Below are 18,119 nucleotides of genomic sequence, written 5' to 3'. Positions count from 1 at the left end.
CCACTGGCAGAAATGGGCATGGGCCCAAACTAATCCAATCAGAGTGAAACCAAAATAAGAATTTTTCTCTTCTGGACACAACTGAGGAACCATAACAGTTGAAGCCGTGACCATTAAAGGTAGAGCAGTGGGGCAGAAAAAACACATCATTGGTTTTATTACTAAACCTCTGGATCAAGCTTCAACTGCAGCCAAACCTACGTCTGAGTTTTCCAATTACATGAGAGTAAAATATTTCTTTTATTATTTGTGTCAAGTTGAAAGTTACTTACAGTGAAATATTCTAAAACTGCTAAAAAGTATCAGATATGAAAGATGAAAAACCTACAGAAACTGAACTTTTGCTTTGTTAATTGATAATAGGAAAGACAGGACACTCATGGTCTGTATCTCGGCCTCCAAGAAGGAATAGATAAAGAGGTGGAAGAAGCCTTGGGGTCTTCAGGTCACCCAGTTCAGTTCAGTTGCTCAGTTGTGTCTGACACTTTGCGACCTCATGGACTGCAGCACGCCAGGCTTCCCTCTCGACTACCACCTCCCAGAGCTTGCTCAAACTCAGTCCATCGAGTCAATGATGCCATCCAACCATCTCATTCTGTCGTCCACCTCTCCTCCTTCCGTCAATCTTTCCCAGCATCAGGGTCTTTTCCAGTGAATTGGCTCTTCACATCAGGTGGCTGAACTATTGGAGCTTCAGCTTCAGCATCAGTCCTTCCAATGAATATTCAGGACTGATTTCCTTTAGGATTGACTGGTTTGATCCCAGGCCTTATGTTATACACTTGACTATAAATCAAATCATCTTGGGAACTTAGTAAAAACAGCTTCCCAGCCCCACCCCAGGTATGTTGAGCCAAAATGTCTATGGGTGAGGCTCACAGTTCATTTTTAACAAATTCCAAGTGACTCTAATGGGGTCACCCTCCTCATTGTTGGTGAACTAGACTTCCTGTTGGTAGAAGAGGCAGCCTAGCAGATGTTGATGGTGATGCCAATCAGGTACAAAGTGTTGAATACATGCATGATGTACTTAGAAGAATGTAAAATCCTGTTTGAAGCCCTGAATTAAATACTTAAACTCTACAGGAAGGTCTGACAGGCTCTCTCCTACTGTGTAAAGGACATCAGTTTGACAACGAGGTGCTTTTTGTTTTTCCAAATCTATCTGGTTCTCTGCTAGATCCTGGAAAGTTGATGTGACAAGACAGTGACAAGCAGATAAATGGACTGTTATGGACCACCTTAAAACCTGTTTATCTTCCCTTCTCTTTTCTTAGAGAAGGAAAATCAGGGCAGCTCCAGAGTTGGTGAATTCAAGAACTCAAAGTAGGCAAGGGTCAAGATTTTCTGTATTTTCACTTTGCCTGCTTAGTAGTTTGCTGTGTTCCTCAAGCTTGTTCTCAAGTTGTTCCCAAATGACTGACTACTGTGAGCAGAGCTTTGCACACAACAGAGACCACAGGCTATAGGGCAGATGAAGGCATGTCCTTTCCTCAAGTTCCTTTTTAGGTCCCTTTGAGAGTGAAGAAAATTCTCCCAGAAACTCTAGTAGCCACTCTTTTGTGTTTCCTTCAGCAGAGCCAAGATCTGCATGCCCTTTCCTAAACCAGACACCTCAAGGAGGAGGGAATGGCCATGATTCTGTCCAACTGTGACTTACTCTTTGGGTGTCAGGGTGACCCACCACCCCTGAAGCACAGGATAACTAGGAGGGGGAAGGGCTTTTAGGAAGATGAAGAGGAAGTGGGGAATGGTGTGGGTGGGAGGGTGTGTGATGGACAGTTTCTAGCCCTTTAAACAGGAATTGATGCAAGAAGAGGAAGGATCTCCATCCAGCTGCCCAAATGCCTTATCTACCCAATCTTTATAGCTGCCTATTTTTTTCCTCCCCTTCAGAGCACTTATCTCAGTCCTTTTTCCCTTTACACTTAAGTTATTACATGGAGATATTTCATAAATGGATAAAAGTGGTTTTAATATCTGGCAGTACAACTCACTAATTTTTTTCTTTATCCTTAAATTTTTCATAGCTGTAATAGTCCATTCTCTTTTCCAGATTAGCTTTAGAATTAGTTTCTCAAAGTTCATAAGAAAATGCTCTTTGGGGATTTGTACTGGGATTGACTTGAATTGAAAGATTGATGTGGAGAGAACTGGTATCTTTAAATATAGCATATCTATCTATTTTCCCACATTTTTTCCTACTGTTCTTTAATACAGATTTCTAATTTCCTTCATAAAGGTCTTGTGCTTATCTTTATAGTTTTATGCAGCACACAAGGGAAGCAGAGCTGGGAGAAGGGAGAGAGAAAGAGCCATGGTAACATTGCTTGAATCTCAGGATCTAGCACAGCCTATAACTTGACAGGCTGTGTCAAATCTTAGGTCATTAAATTTCTTTTTCTTCTTTGTCTTGTTTGAATTCCATTTCTATTATTTGCACTTGAAAGCCTTCTGATCATGACACAGAGAAGGCAGGAAGAAAGATTACAGGTGTTCACTGAACATTTATTATGTATGTAATAAGAGCATCCTCCTTCTGCTTCTAAGATTTTTAGCCATTTAAGTCTTATAGGCAGCCACTTCTACTCTTTAGAAAAATTTCTTTATTTTTAGCTGTGCTGGATCTTTGTTGCTGTGTGGGTTTTTCTCTAGTTGTGGCAAGTGGGGCCTGCTCTAGTTCCGATGCTTGGGCTTCTCATTTCAGTGGCTTCTCTTGCTGTGGAGCAAGAAAACGCTCTAGGGTGTTTTGTGGGCTTCAGAAGTTGCCACACGTGAGCTCAGTAGTCGCAGCTCCCACGCTCTACAGCACAGGGTCAATAGTTGTGGTGTATGGGATTAGTTGCTCTGCCACATGTGGGATCTTCCCGGAATTGAACCCATGTCTCCTGCATTGGCAGGCATTCTTTACCACTGAGCCACCAGGGAAGCCCCACTTCTACTCTGACTCTGCCACAACCCTCCTGAAAATTTCTTAAAGAGATTCTTAAATACAGGATAGAGAAAAATAGTCTCCTAAAACCTTGTCTCCATTTTCCAGTAAATTATCTGTGGATTTGACTCTTCCTATGCAAGGGGTAAATGATACTTGGTAGATCTGGAAGCTAATATCATGTACTTTATAAATGACTGGAGTATTATCAGGGCTGCTACATTTGGAAAGCTGTACAGTAAACAAGTTTAGCAGGTGCCATTCACACAGATGACAGAGTGAAACAGCACCCTCTGGAGGTGTGCAATATGTAATGTGTGTTAGTCACTCAGTCATATCTGACTCTGTGTGATCCCATGAACTGTAGCCAGCCAGGCTTATCTGTCCATGGAATTCTCCAGGCAAGAATACTGAAGTGGGTTGCCATACCCTTCTCCAGCAATATGTAATACCCTTAGGTATTATTACTATGCATAATTCCTTCTGGAATCGCTTTATAGAAGTCTTGAATTGATTAAAAATGAAAAGTCTTCAATGAAGCAAAGTATTAATAATATCCTATATTCTAGAACTTGTAATATCTTGAAAAAAAAGTCCTTCCTCCTAAAGAATTACCAAAGGAAAGTTTTTTTTTCCTGATTATCTTTTTATTATCATTGTAATAGGAGTGTCTAACACATTTCCATTCATTCAAACAAGTATTTGTTGAGTGGCTACTATGAACCTGATGTTTTAAGTACTAGGGATGGAAAGAGATACCTGGATGGAATAAGTCCCTGCACTCATCGAGTTACCTTCTAATGGAATAGGCAGACAGTAAATAAACAAGCAAGTACTACTGTGTATAAAGAATGGCAGGTGGAGCTACACGCTGTAAAGAGAAGTGAAACATTACAAAAGGAGAAACAGGAAGTGAGGACTTCAAGTGCAGGGGCTTTGCCTAATGTAAGCCAGTGACTTTCCTACCACACACTCTTACTCTGTCCCCACCTCTATCCGGTAAAAAAGCTTTGGGTTTAGGTTTCTCCTTTCCTTTTAAACTTCAGGATTTTCTTTCTTGAGGGATTCCCTGGTAGCTCAGCTGGTTAAAAAAAATCCACCTGCCATGCAGGAGACCCCAGTTCGATTCCTGGGTTAGGAAGATTCCCTGGAGAAGGGATGGGCTACTACTCCAGTATTCTTGGCCTTCCCTGGTGGCTCAGCTGGTAAAGAATCTGCCTGCAGTACAGGAGACCTGGGTTTGATTCCTGGGTTGGGAAGATTCCCCTGGAGAGGGAACAGCTACCCACTCCAGTATTCTGGCTTGGAGAATTCCATGGACTGTATAGCTCATATTCTCCTTTCCTTTTAAACTTCAGGATTTTCTTTCTTTGTTTCATCCACCCCTAAAAGCCACCCCCAAAACAAATACTGATATTTCCTGTGGTTGTCCATAACCATTTGATCTATGTGAAAGGGTAGAAATATTGAGTTGGCCAAAAAGTTTGTTTGGGGTTTTTTAGAAGACCCAAATGAACTTTTGGCCAACCCCGTATATCCAGAATATGAGGCTGATGAGAGGGAAGAAGCAGAATGACCCACATTTCTAGACCTGTCTTGGATATTTAGAAAACAATGTATCTCTGAATACTCCTGCCTCCTCTCCACCACCTCCACACAGAAATATCCTCCTTTCAAATGGACGGCAGTAATTCAGCATGATATAGCTGTTCTATATTTAAGGATAATCTAGAAGTATGTTGTCTTTGAAAAAGTTTATGCACTAAATTTCCTCAGAGATTACAATTGAAACAAACAACCTCAACTGAGTCCTCCAAGGAACTCCTTGGGCGGGGGTGGCGGGGCGGGGGGGGCGGTGCGGTGTACTGAGATGAGAGTAAGAGGGGATGTTCCCTCTTATCTATACATGGGTTGGTACATTTTTCTGCCCTCCAGCCCCATTTCCAGGTGATGATGGAGATGAGTGACAAGAGCTAATCTTTATTTGGTTGTGATCTCCCTCTCCCTACACACACACCACACACAGACACACACTCCATCCATGTCTTGGGAATGTCGTTGTTCAGTAGCTAAGTCATGTCTGACTCTTTGTGACCCCATGAACTGCAGCACACCAGGCTTCCCTGTCCTTCACTATCTCCTGGAATTTGCTCAAACTCGTCCATTGAGTCGGTAATACCATCCAACTATCTCATCTTCTGTCACCCCCTTCCCCTCTTGTCCTCAATCTTTCCCAGTAACAGAGTCTTTTCCAGTGAGTCAACTCTTCACATCAGATGACCAAAGTATTGGAGCTTCAGCTTCAGCATCAGTCCTTCCAATGAATATTCAGGGTTAATTTCCTTTAGAATTGACTGGCTTGATCTCCTTGCTGTCCAAGTGACTCTCAAGTCTTGGGAATGCAGTTACATGAATCATGAATGTTGCCCCACCCACCAGGAAAAGCTACAAGCTTGAACAGCTCCAACCCCAGAATGAAAGGTCTTTGTAGGAGGTATTACCTTTGGCTGAACAGAAGCAATTTGAAACCGGTCCTACCAGTGTGACTAGGAGACAGATTCAAAAGTCTCATAGGTTTCTCCAAGCATGACAGACACAAACAGCCAAGTTTCCTTCAAGGAGTCACAGGAAAGGTCAGCCTAGGCAAGAGGCAGGGGGACACCACCACTGGGAATCATCAGACATGTGGCCAGATAAGCATAATGTATGGGAAGTTGGGGGAAATGCCATGATAGAGGTTTATAAAAATCATGGAGGTGAAAGTTGAGCACAAAGAGGACATCTCTTCCCAGCAGAGATGACATTTAAGTTGAGATGAGAGGGAAAACGTGACAGAGGGAAGGTTTAAGAAGGTGAACCTTTGAAAAATGTCTTTAATATTATAAGAAAAATTCTAAACTCTTAACAACATGGAATATTTATTAGGACAGAAAAATATTAGATATGTGAATACATCTCATAGAGATTAAGAATAAACTTTTAATAAAAACTGTGACAACATATTTCTGGCCAATACTGCAATAGCCTATTTAAGTTTTATAACTGCCTGAATTAAAACAAAGTTATTCAGAAATTATAAAACAAAGCATCTCAAACTTTGGCTTCTCTGTCTTGAAAACAAGGTATTACACAAAAATAACTGTGCTTACATACAAAGTATTCAGACATTCAAATAACACTAAATTCTCTCATTTAGTCACAAGCTTATTCATAGTTACGAGGAAATAGAGACTAGAGGAGTAAACAAAATTCAGAAGAAGCAATAGTTAAAAGTTGATTCCAGTGTTACCATTTGACTCAGCAATTCCATTTCTAGCTATACACCTAAAAGAAATAAGCATCCATAGAGAAGAACTTATAAAGTGATATTTACAGCAGCATTGTTTACAGCAGTCAAAATGTGGAAACAACCCAAATTCCATCAACTGGTGAATAAATAAAATATGGCATATCCATATTATGGAGTATTATTTCATGATAAAAATGAAAGTACTGATAAATGCTATAAAATAGGTAAACCTTGAGAACAATATAATTTATGAAAGTGAGCAGTCATAAAAGGCCACATATTGTATGAATCCATTCATATGGAAAGTTTAGAATAGGCAAATTTATAGAGAAAGAAAATAAATTAGTGGTTGCATATGGAATTGGAGGAATTGGAATTGGCTGGAATTGGAGGGGGTTTAGAATGGAGAGTGATTCCTAATAGAAAGGGGGTTTCTTTTGTGGTTGATGGATATGTTCTAAACTTAGATTGTGCTGATGGTTGCCCAACTCGGGGAATGTATGAAATCCACTGAATTGTGTCCTTCTAATGGATGAGTTTTATGTATGTGGATTACGTTTCAATAATGATGCTTTAAAATTTATTGCATTAACTTTAGGCTAAAAATGAAAATGAGCTGGGCTTTTAGATTTACTTAAAATCAAGCATAGCTCAAATTAGATTAGACCATCTGCACATGGTATCTGCAGCTGTCTGGAAGAGAGAAGAAATGACTGACCAAAAAAGATGGGAGGAAGTAGTGTAAGAGAGACTTCATCCAGACTGTGGGGCATGAACTGACTGATGCTCACCAACAAAAACCACCACTGCAAATTAAAGATTCTGGTTTCAAGATGCCAAACTCAGAGACTAGAAATTGATATACAACTTCCCCTGAAGTCACTAGCCCAGAGCATGTAATAACAGCTTCACGGGACTATGAAATACACACAGCTCTGCAGAAACTGCTGTCCAACAAAGCAGAGAAATTTCAATGAACCTGTTAGTTCTATATCCCTGTCCTAGAGAAAGAAGAATTCAGGTACCAGACAATGGATGAAGTTTCCAGAGAAAAAATGTCAAGTCTAATGTTAATGAGCCTCAAAATATACTACAAGATCACTAATGACCTCCAGTGGTTACAACTAAAATTGCTCACTTTGTGATGCATGAGGCTAGAACACGATGGCTCACAAAGCAATTATGGATATAAGGGTTTGGTCTATTATTTTCTTATCTTGAAAGCTGCAAAGCTGGAGCCAAAGGAAACCTAGCCAATGACTACCATAAGAATGTCCCTTCCCCATGATTTTTAAGCACTGACTGAAGATCCTCTTTATTGTGACCTGTCTTTGCAGCCTCTTTCAACACAGTCTGTTAATGGGAGAAGATGGCTGTCTCCCTCCAGTGACTCTTTCAGGGATAATCCATTTCGGGCCCAGGATGCACAGAAAGCTGACGGTGGAGAAGGTGAGTTAATAGGCAGAAGAGAAGAAATGGTTGATTGAAAGAAATGGGGCAGGCAGAAGGGTTAGAAAGAGTGAGAAGCAGATGCTATAAACTAAAATTAGCCAGCTTGGTCTTGCACAACTCTTAGGTACTTTTTGGTAACTACCTAAGAATTTCAAAGGTTTGCCTGTCCTCCCAACCTCACCACTTCATGTAGCCGCCTCTGTGGGCTTGATGAAATCCCAGCTCTCTGACCCTTGGGTGAAAGGTTCACTCAACTGAGAAATAACAGTGTTCCAGAAACAGGATTCTATCACTACCCTTGTTGTTGCCCTAAGGCTTTCAGAGATTCCACAGGCAGACAAGGCCATATTTTGGGAGATGAATCCCTCCTTATAAGCCTGGCTGGATTCTTCAACCAGGTCCAGGCGTGCCAGAGGGCGCTCTAGAATATCTTGGTCAGTTCACATACCCGAATACCTTTAATTTCACCAAAGACAGGCCATTTCTAGCATTCATCTGGCAAGCTATGCCACAAGTTGCTCTGAGAAAAACTAATGTCTGATATTTGATATGCTACTTAGCAATGTATCTGGTAATAACTAAGGCATTTTAACCTTTTCAATATAGTGGCTAGCTAACCAACGCAAGAGTACTAACTCTTGATTAGAACACTAGCTGCCCCTGGGTGTAATTGCAGTGAACACTTTCACATATCACACCAGCCGTGCTGGAGTATTTTAAAATAAATTACAGATATAATAGGATGTAAGGGAAACAATTAAAAACCAAGACTTATCAGTCATCGGTAATCACTGCTGTACAAGTCCTGCCTATATTTCTAAATGTGGCTGCCACTGTCACTTCTCAGGTATTTTTTAGATCCATCTACTCATGTAACAAATATTTTGGAGCACCTACTTGAAATACCTTATCTGATAGTTTCAAGGAGAACTTAATATAATAAGAGATTGTTAAAGATTCACTGGCTGAAGCTATTTATAAGTTTTTGCAAAAGTTTTTTGCAAAAACCAAATATCCCACTATGGTATGAAGGTGTTCAAGTTCCCTAAGTATCCATTTCATCCTCAAAGAGGAAGCAGCACTAGAAAAGATTGTTTATAAACCTTAAAATATCAATTGTGTTGTTTTTCTTTAGGGAAAAGAGAAACTCTTTAAGGTTATATGATCATTGTATAATATTTTCTTTAAGATAATTACATCACTAGGCTACATTTACCTTAGTTGTGATTTAGTGCATCGTAAAAAAATCGTGAATAAGAATTCTTGACGTTGCTTGTTAGTCCAGAGATCAAACCAGTGACTTATAAGAGCAACTCTTTCCTGAAAGAGCTACAAGTTGGGGGAGAAATGACATTTCAACATATTCTAAGTTGCTAAGCAAGACATAAGCAACCTAACAATCTCACAGCTAATATTTGCTTTGCACGTTACAGTTCATAAAGCACTTTCACATTAGTAAGGGTCTTTCCCTTCAGCTTAAACTGCTTTTTATCCAGGGATGCAGGCAAGCCCAGGCTTGCTGGGTAGGCAGGTGGGAAAGGCTGGAGGGGACGTAATTACAGAGGTGCCCAAGGAGGGCACAAAGAAGTAATGAATCCTCACTCTTGTCTCTATCTAAACTAGTGTGGTCCGGAGAAACAGATCGCAAACATTTCATCTTGAAAATACATACCAGTTACTTGCTTAATTGTGAAAACAGGGCCATGTGGAGTAGGTGTGATTTTACTAAGCCAGAGTCCTACATTTTTATAACACCCACCAAAATGAAAGTTAATAAATATTACTGAATAGCCTTTGTTAGGAGTGTCTCCACAAAAGACACACCAGGACCAGTGTGCCCCCAAACCAGGACCTCAGTCCAGGTTGGCTTAGATGACATATATAAACTCATTGGTATTATTACTAGTCAGGCTTTGGTCCCAGCCCGTCTGGTCTCTTTCTTTTGTGAACGAGCATGGGCCACGTTTGAGCTCTGAGTACCCAGGCAGCCTCCTTCTCTGTGGAGGTCTGGCAGAGCTCCTGGGCCATTCAGTGACTACCTCTCAAATTACCTTTCAAAGGACGGGGAATCCTCAGGCCCCAGGGAACTGTGCAGTAGGCACAAGAGGGAAGAGAAAATTAAAGAAACACACACACTAATGCTCTCACCACCAAACACACACCAAATGCAAACACACACCAAAACACCACCCTTACAGCAATCAGGGTGTGTCCTGGAGGTTTCTATTTTGTTTCCTGAGGTATAAACAAGACAAAAGTGGGGGCAGGTCTTGTGCCTTCCATAAAACTGGAGTTGTGAACTGGGCTAAAGAGAGATTATCTTTGGGGCAGACAAATGTATGTTCATTTCTGTTTCAAGTGACTCAAAAACTAAGTTCTTACAAGCATTTAATTTAAATATGGTAACAGGAGACCCAATATATCACAGTAAAAGTCACCCTAGAATTTAATATTATCTTATTCTAGAATATGGGACTCACCTGTCGATTTAATGACTTGTTGCCGAAAGGTGTCCAGGCACTGAATCTTGTGTGGAAGCTCTCCATTTCCAGGCTTTCGCTGGGAGAATTCCCAGCTGACATCTCAGCAAATTATTTTTGTCCAGTCCTAGAAAATATACATTGATTTCAGTAAATGTTTAATTAAGATCACCTAGATCCAGTATATCAATGCTGTCCTTATAGGAATAATAGAATTACAGCAATTCATCCATATATATTTTTATATAAATATAATTAGAAGTATATATATATGTCCATACAAATATGCACAGGGAGTTCATGAACTCTAAATCATTAAAATTATTCTCTCCTCAACTACTTGGACTGAAATATGAATCCAAACCAGAGTTGTTTTTTACTTTGCTGGGAAACTGACTCAAAAAGTGGAATGATTCTTTACTAGCCATGAATACTAACTTTTTTTTCCCCTGCAATCTGAAAAGCTCAAAGAGGATGCATCCCACGAGTCCCCTACCCCTACCCAGCTTTTAAAGGCATAAGTCAGAGGATAAGGAGAGAAAAAATAGATTAATATATTAATGATCTATTGCTGCACGGAAAATTATCCTAAAATTTAACAGCTCAAAACAACTGTTATTATTATCTCAAAGTTCCTGGGGGTCAGAAATCCACACACAACCTAGTTGGGTATAGTATTGTTAAGGTATTAGATCTGCCATTACAAAATACCACAGATTGGGGTGGAAATGGGGCATGAATAATAGAAGTTTATTTTCTCACAGTTCTGGAGGCTGAAAGTCTAAGATCTACATGCTGTTTCTGGTGAGGCCTCTCTTCCTGTCTTGCAGCAGCAGCCTTTCTGCTGTGTTCACACAAGGCCTTCATTCTGAGCACATGTGGGTTTGGGGTGATGGTGGGGGTGCACTCTGGTATCTCTTCCTCTTCTTATAAGGACATCAGTCCAATTGGATTAAGGACTCCAACCTTATAAACTCTTTTAAGTTTTATTACCTCTTTATAGGCTCCATCTCCAAATATAGTCATAATGGGGGTTGGGGCTTTGGCATGTCAGTTTTGCACAGACATAATTCAGTCCATAAGGGGTCCCTCTGCTTCACAGTCTCCCATAGGCTGCAATCAAGGTGTTGGCCAGGACTCCAGTCTTATTTGAAGGGTTTTTTAAACTTATTTGCCTGTGCCAGGTCTTCACGGTAGCACGTGGAATCTTTGATGCGGCATGGGGGATCTAGTTCCCTGACCAGGGATCAAACCCAGGCCCCCTGCATTAGGAGCATGGAGTAGCCACTGGACCACCACGGAAGTCCCTCATCTGAAGGATTTGTAGCTCATTCCTGTGGTTGAAGCCAGGTTTCAGTTGCTCATGAGCTGTTGGGTGGAGGAATCCCTTGTTTTCCTTGCCACATGGGCTTCTCCATAGGGCAATTCATATGGCAGTTGGCTTCCATCAGAGTAAGCAAATGAAAAAGCAAGAGAGGACACACAGAGGGAAGCACAGGTTCTTTGTAACCTCAGAAGCGGTATCCTTTTGCTCTATTCTATTAGGTAACAGAAAGTAGCTAGGTCCAGGCCACATTCAAGGGGAGTGGATTATACAAGAGTAATACAAAAAAAAAAAAAGAGTAATACAGTCTACCACAGTTAACCCTTTGGGTCAACCTCCTTCCTTTCCTATGTGCAGAACATACTCATCTACTCCCTAAAACAGACAACTCTAAAGTTACATCTCAACAATATTTTCTTTTTTTTTCACCAATATTTTTAGCTTAGATTCCAGGAGATAGAAATGATTCATAACAGTCATGACAGACCAAGATATACTCTTGACCTACAGATCTCTGAACTAAAAAGAAAAGTTATCTAGCCTAGCCCATACACACACTATGCATGCATGCTCAGTCATATCTGACTCTTTGTGACACTATGGACTGTAGCCCACCAGGCTCATCCGTCCATGGGATTTCCCAGGCAAGAATACTGGAGTGGGTTTCCATTTCCTACTCCAGGGGACCTTCTTGAGCCAGGGATGGAACCCAGGTCTCCAGCATTGCAGGCAGATTCTTTACCACTGATCTACCTGGGAAGCCCCTATACATACAAGATACATATGAAATGGTAGAACAATAAAAGGACAACTGCAATAAGTAGTCAACTATGTAAAGTTTAAAAATAAAATAAAATTTAAAAAAAAAGTATTCCCATTTGTAAAGGATAAGAATGGTATATAAAAGAGTTAATCCATAGCAATTCTGAGATCCAGCTGTAAAGGCTGGATCTCGATTATCATTTTTAGTCTCAATAACATTCTCTTTTAGACCATGTAGGTGACTCCTTTGACAATACTGATTTCTTAATAATTTATTTAAAATTATTTGAATTCAGGAAGTGCTATGTTCACAACTGTTTAGAGACTTGTCTCTGTTTTTCTGTATAGTCAAAACTATGGTTTTTCTGGTAGTCATGTACAGATGTGAGAGTTGGACAGTAAAGAAGGCTGAGGGCCAAAGAATTGATGCTTTTGAACTTTGGTGCTGAAGAAGACTATTGAGAGTCCCTTGGACAGCAAGGAGATCAAACTAGTCAATCCTAAATTAAATAAATCCTGAATATTCACTGGAAGGACTGATGCTGAAGTTGAAGCGCCTATACTTTGGCCACCTGATGTGAAGACCCAACTCACTGGAAAAGACCCTGATGCTGAGAAAGACTGAAGAAAGGAGGAGAAGGGGGCAACAGAAGATAAAATGGTTGGATGGCATCCCTGACTCAATGGACGTGAGTTTGAGCAAGCTCTGGGAGATAGTAAAGGATGGGGAAGCCTAGCATGCTACAGTTCATGGGGTTGCAAAGAGTCGGATACAACTTAGCCACTGAACAACAACTATGAGCCTAATCAGACTTTCCTTAGGAAGAACCAAACTCTAAGTCTCCTCTTCTTGAGATATGCTCCCAACTGTGAAAGTATTTGCTGGTACCACCTTATTCCATTCAGAGATCCTAACAGTGGTGTGACAGCCATTTTCTTCTTGACTTGGTCTTGCTGTGATGCCGAGTTTTAAGCAGCCTTTGTTTCTCAAAGGATTTCTCTATTGCTTCTCTGCTAGTTGAATGTGTGACTCAGTTACACCTCCACTCAGTTACAGGTATCTGAGTTTTTTTGTTGTCTCTGAATGTTTTTTCATTTCTGCTTGCAAACCAGACAAATTTTTTCTTCTGAGTTCCTTTAATTCTGGTAGTACCTTGGCAAATGCAGCCAGTAATACAGACTCATTATAATAAGTCATTTCTACCTCTTTGCATAAAGTATAAGCTTATTAGTTATATAACATGCTCTTTAAGCTATTCTAGAATATAGTTCTACAAATTTTTTTGGTGACATGGATTGCTAACAGTCCAAGTTCCCAATAACAATTTCATGCTGCTATAGTGGATGTTAATGCCACATAATTTGGAATATATTGATGCTGGTATGGCAGTACCCTACTCCTGGATCCAATATTTGTACCTACAAAACACTTAAGGAAAAAAATATCAATTGAACTTATTAAAGAGAATAGAAAATTGGGAATTATTTCCAAGTTCTTCTATGAAGTCAACATAATCTTAACACCAAAACCCAACAAAGACCTTACAAGAGAGGAATATTATAGGTTTATTATCATAAACATAATCCTAAAATAAAAATCCTCATCAAAATATTAGAACACCAAACACACCAATATATGAAAAAGTTAACATATCACCACCAATTTGGACTGATTCTTGGAGCATAAATTTAGTTTGATATTACAAAATCAATGTATTTATCATCTACTGGGGTCCAGCCCCGGTGGATCCAGGAAATTTGAAGCGGGGACGGCGTCAGAGAGGATCAGGAAACAATTGCTTAATTAAATGTTAATTAAGGATATAAAGAGTGGTTAAATAAGGATAGCTCAGTGAGGAAATTCAGTGGAGAAAAGAGGCTGAATAATTCAGCCAGAAGGTGAGAGAAAGAACGACATGGGGAGACCAAGTTTCGGTGAACAAGGCCCGCACTTTATTTTCCAAAGTAGTTTTTATACTTTAAGTTATGCATAGAGGATAATGGGGGAAGGGGTAGAGTCATGCACTAAGCCAGGCTTTCTTCCTGCAAACTTATCATATGCAAAAGTTTAGGTGATTTGCATCATCTTCTGGCCCAGAGGCCTGTTAACATTTTAAGACCCTTTCTTCAGAAAACTTATTTTTCTCTAAAGGTGATTAGTCAGGCGCCACCCTCCAAAAGCATTAAAGTTGCATTCCTATAGGGCAAAGGTGTGGTGGGCTGTAACAAGAAAAAGAATTAACTCAAGGGTCCAAGGTTACAAACATTAAAGCTACTACTTACACCAATTATATTAATCAATACACTGCCAGGGACACAGCAGGTAAGGGATATGGAGATTTAGCAGCAAACATTAGCCCAACAAGTGAAAAAACCTTCACCAATACAATTTCTAGTCAATCTTTTAACTGCTCAAAGGAATCTGTATTTAGACAGTTTAGAACATCTCATGCCTCTCACAGTTCTCACAGTTGGGAGGCTCTGAGCAATCACATGTGGCCGGAAAAACCTATTCAGAGGCAGGCTAGAGGACTTCCAAAGGAGTTTGTAGGTTGAAACACTATCACACCCAGGAACTTTATTAACTGGAGCTGTAAGTTAACTCTTTTTTTCAGAGAGAGGTAGTGAGGGACAGCCCCCCGTAAAGTCAGAGGTGTAGGTGAGAGCACAAAGCAGAAAGTAGGCAGACTCTGGTTTTGGGGGTAGATGCTCGAGAATTTCCAGGGGGACTCCTGAGGCTCAATCCCGCCTTTGCGTATGCCGAGCCTCCTTCCTCATGACCTTTGCCACGGGCGGAGTTCCTCACGCTGGCTCCCGGCAGTGATAGAATTCCAGTCCAGATCCTGAAAGATGATGCTGTGAAAGCGCTGCACTCAATATGCTGGGAGATGGCTCCCAGCAATCATCGATAAAACAAAGGAGAAAATCATAAAAATCTCAGTAAATACAGAAAGTGCATTTTTTTCCAGTTGTTCCATGTGGCATGCAGGATCTTAGTTCCTCAACCAGGAATCGAAACTGTGCCCCTGCAGTGGAAGCACAGAGCCCGAACCAGTGAACCACCAGGGAACTCCTCCAAAAGTGCATTTGATAAGCTCCAACTCCCATTCTTAACCACAATAAAAGTCTTACCAATCTGGATGAACCTGGATGAAACTTTGGGTGTACTGGGATGGAGTAATTGTATTCTGCTTGTGAAAGGCATGTGAATCACGATCAGAGGGTGGGTCGTATATTGTCTGTAGCTGTGGCCAAGAATAATTGCTCCCATCCCAGTTCTTCCATCAAGAAGTAGAGTCTTATTGACCTTCTTCCCCTTATATCTGAACTAGCACTGCCTTATTTTAACCACTAGAATGTTGTGGAAGTGATGGTTAATGACTTCTGGTCCTAGGCCTTAAGACTTTCTTTCTCTTTTTGTACTCTTGACATGTAGCTTCCATGTAAATAAGCTTAGGCTAGATTACTGAGTAAGGAAAGACCACATGAAAAGACAGAGGTTGAACCCAGCCCCCAGCTTTTCAGCCACCCAAGTCAGAGTACCTGGTGTGTAAATGAAGCCAACTCAGGCATTCCAGTTCCAATTGAGCTCCTAGGTAAATGCAACCATATGAATGACTCCAGCCTATAAAAGAAGTGGAGGACTTACCTCGTGGTACAGTAGATAAGAATCTGCCTGCCAGTGCAGAGGATATGGGTTCGATCCTTGGTCGGGGAACATTCTACATGCTGCAGAGCAACTAAGCCTGTGTGCCACAACTACTAAGCCCTCACTATAGAGCTCCAACTACTGAAGCCTGCAAGCTCTAGGGCCCAGAAGCCACAACTACTGAGCCTGTGCTGCAACTACTGAAGCCTGTGTACCTAGAGTCTGTACTCTGCAACGAGAGAAACCACCACAATGAGAAGCCCACACGCCACAATGAAGAGTAGCCCCACTTGCCGCAAACAGAGAAAGCCCAAGAGTAGCAATGAGACCTAGCACAACCAAAAATAAATAATCGTGAAAAAGAGGAAGTGTACCTGTCCAGATGAATTGTGAACCCAGAGAATTGTGAAAGACAATGTTCCTGTTTCAAATTTGGGGATGCTTTGTTATCCAGCACAGACTGACAAAGCTGTTGGTGAACATCCAAAACTCTACAGCTGGTGGAAGTGTAAATTAGTATAAGTGCTTTGAAAAACTGTTTGGCATTATTTCCTAAAGTTGAAAATATGGATACAGTTGACTCAACAGAAAAACATGCACATATAAACCAAATATATCCACAAGAGTATTCATAGCTGCACTGGATAGCTCCAAACTGGAAACAACCCAAGTATCCATCAGTAGTTGAATGGATAAATATATTGTCATATATTCATGCAATAAAATGCTATAGATCAATGAACAGACTGCTGCTACACACATCAATATGCACAAATCACACATCATAAGACATTAAAAAAAGGAAGCTGGAACAAAATGATACATTTTGTGTAGTCTCATTTATACGAAGTTCTACACTGTAGTGTTCAAAGTCAGGATAGTGGTTATCTTTAGTGAGAACTTCCCTGGTGGCTCAAACGGTAAAGAGTCTGTCTACAATGCAGGAGACCTGGGTTCGATTCCTGGGTCAGGAAGATCCCTTGGAGAAGAAAATGGCAATCCACTCCAGTACTGTTGCCTAGAAAATCCCATGGACAGAGGAGCCTGATAGGCTACAGTCCATCGGGTTGCAAAGAGTCGGACACGACTGAGCAACTTCACTTTCCTGTCCTTTTCCTTTAGTGAGGAAAGAGATGGGAATGACTAGAAGGGATATGAGAAGGGATTTTGGGGTGATGGTACTGATCGAAGAGTGGGACCCTAGGTGAATCCACTTCATAATTTATTGAGTATTTATCCTTAGGACTTACATATTTTTCTATCTTCTATTTCAATTAAGTTTTAAAAAAATAATATCAAACATTACTAATTTCCTAGGAAAAAAATAAAAGTACAACTGTATAAAGAAAATTAGAAAACTTTACTGAAAAACAACTTTTAAAGAACTAAATAAATGGAGAGACATGTTTGATTCATGTATTAGAGATTCAGAAAAATGAAGAAACTAATTCACTCAAATTGATCTACAGATTCAATGGAATCTTAAAAAAAAAAAAAAAATCCCAAAGAGATATTGTGGGGGGTGTGTGTGTGTGTGTGTGTGTGTGTAACTTGAAAAGCTGAGTCTAAAATATTCATGGAAGTTTAAAGGACTAAAGTTGGGAATTCCCTGGCAGTCCAGTGGTTAGGACTCCACACTTTCACTGCTGTGGGCCTGGGTTTAATCCCTTTTTGGGGAACTAAGATCCCATAAGCCACGTGGCATGTCCAAAAAATAAAGGGCTAAAGTAGTCCAGATAGTCTGGAAGAGCAAGAGAAGGAGATGTGTTTCTAGATATCAAGACTTATAATAGGGAGGGATAAATAGGGAGTTTGGGATTAACATACACACAATACTGTATATAAAATACATACAGTATTTCTTATTGTATCTATGAACCTACTTAATAGCACAAGGAACCATATTCACTGTCTTGTAATAACCTATGGTGGGAAAGAACCTGAAAAAGAATGGTGGTGGTGGTGTAGTCGCTAAGTCGTGTCCAACTCTTGTGATTCCATGGACTGTATCCTGACAGGTTCCTCTGTCCATGGAATTTTCCAGGCAAGAATACTGGAGTGGGTTGCTATTTCCTCCTCCAGGGGCTCTCCCCAACCCAGAGGTCAAACCTGGGTCTCCTGCATTGGAGGCAGATTATTTATTGACTGAGCCACAAGGGAAGCCCTTGTGGAGCTTTTTAAAAAATTAATTATAGTTGATGTACAAAGCTATGTTAGTCTCAGGTGTACAG

General features: G+C 40.5%; 1 protein-coding gene and 1 long non-coding RNA gene across 6 annotated transcripts in view; one reads left to right on the top strand and one right to left on the bottom strand.

The window, feature by feature from the left end:
• The window catches only part of LOC133254095 (uncharacterized), a 45,321-nt gene extending 34,922 nt beyond the window's left edge, over window positions 1-10,399 (top strand). Inside the window, exons 3-4 of the long non-coding RNA XR_009738569.1 lie at window positions 7,559-7,670; window positions 10,140-10,399. This is a non-coding gene — a long non-coding RNA (uncharacterized LOC133254095). The remainder of the gene's footprint in view (window positions 1-7,558; window positions 7,671-10,139) is intronic.
• Window positions 1-18,119, bottom strand: part of ECT2L (epithelial cell transforming 2 like) — an 89,833-nt gene that overhangs the window by 52,497 nt on the left and 19,217 nt on the right. For all 5 annotated transcript variants that reach the window (XM_061428125.1, XM_061428127.1, XM_061428126.1 and 2 more), the window contains 2 exons: window positions 10,154-10,280; window positions 8,890-9,002 (listed from right to left, as the gene is read on the bottom strand). In XM_061428125.1, the coding sequence (XP_061284109.1) occupies window positions 8,890-9,002; window positions 10,154-10,255 (215 nt within the window). In that variant the 5' untranslated portion in view covers window positions 10,256-10,280. The remainder of the gene's footprint in view (window positions 1-8,889; window positions 9,003-10,153; window positions 10,281-18,119) is intronic.

Source organism: Bos javanicus, chromosome 9 (genome assembly GCF_032452875.1).
Source record: "Bos javanicus breed banteng chromosome 9, ARS-OSU_banteng_1.0, whole genome shotgun sequence".
Classification (NCBI taxonomy): Eukaryota; Metazoa; Chordata; class Mammalia; order Artiodactyla; family Bovidae; genus Bos; species Bos javanicus.
This window is presented reverse-complemented; position numbering and strand designations above follow the sequence as displayed.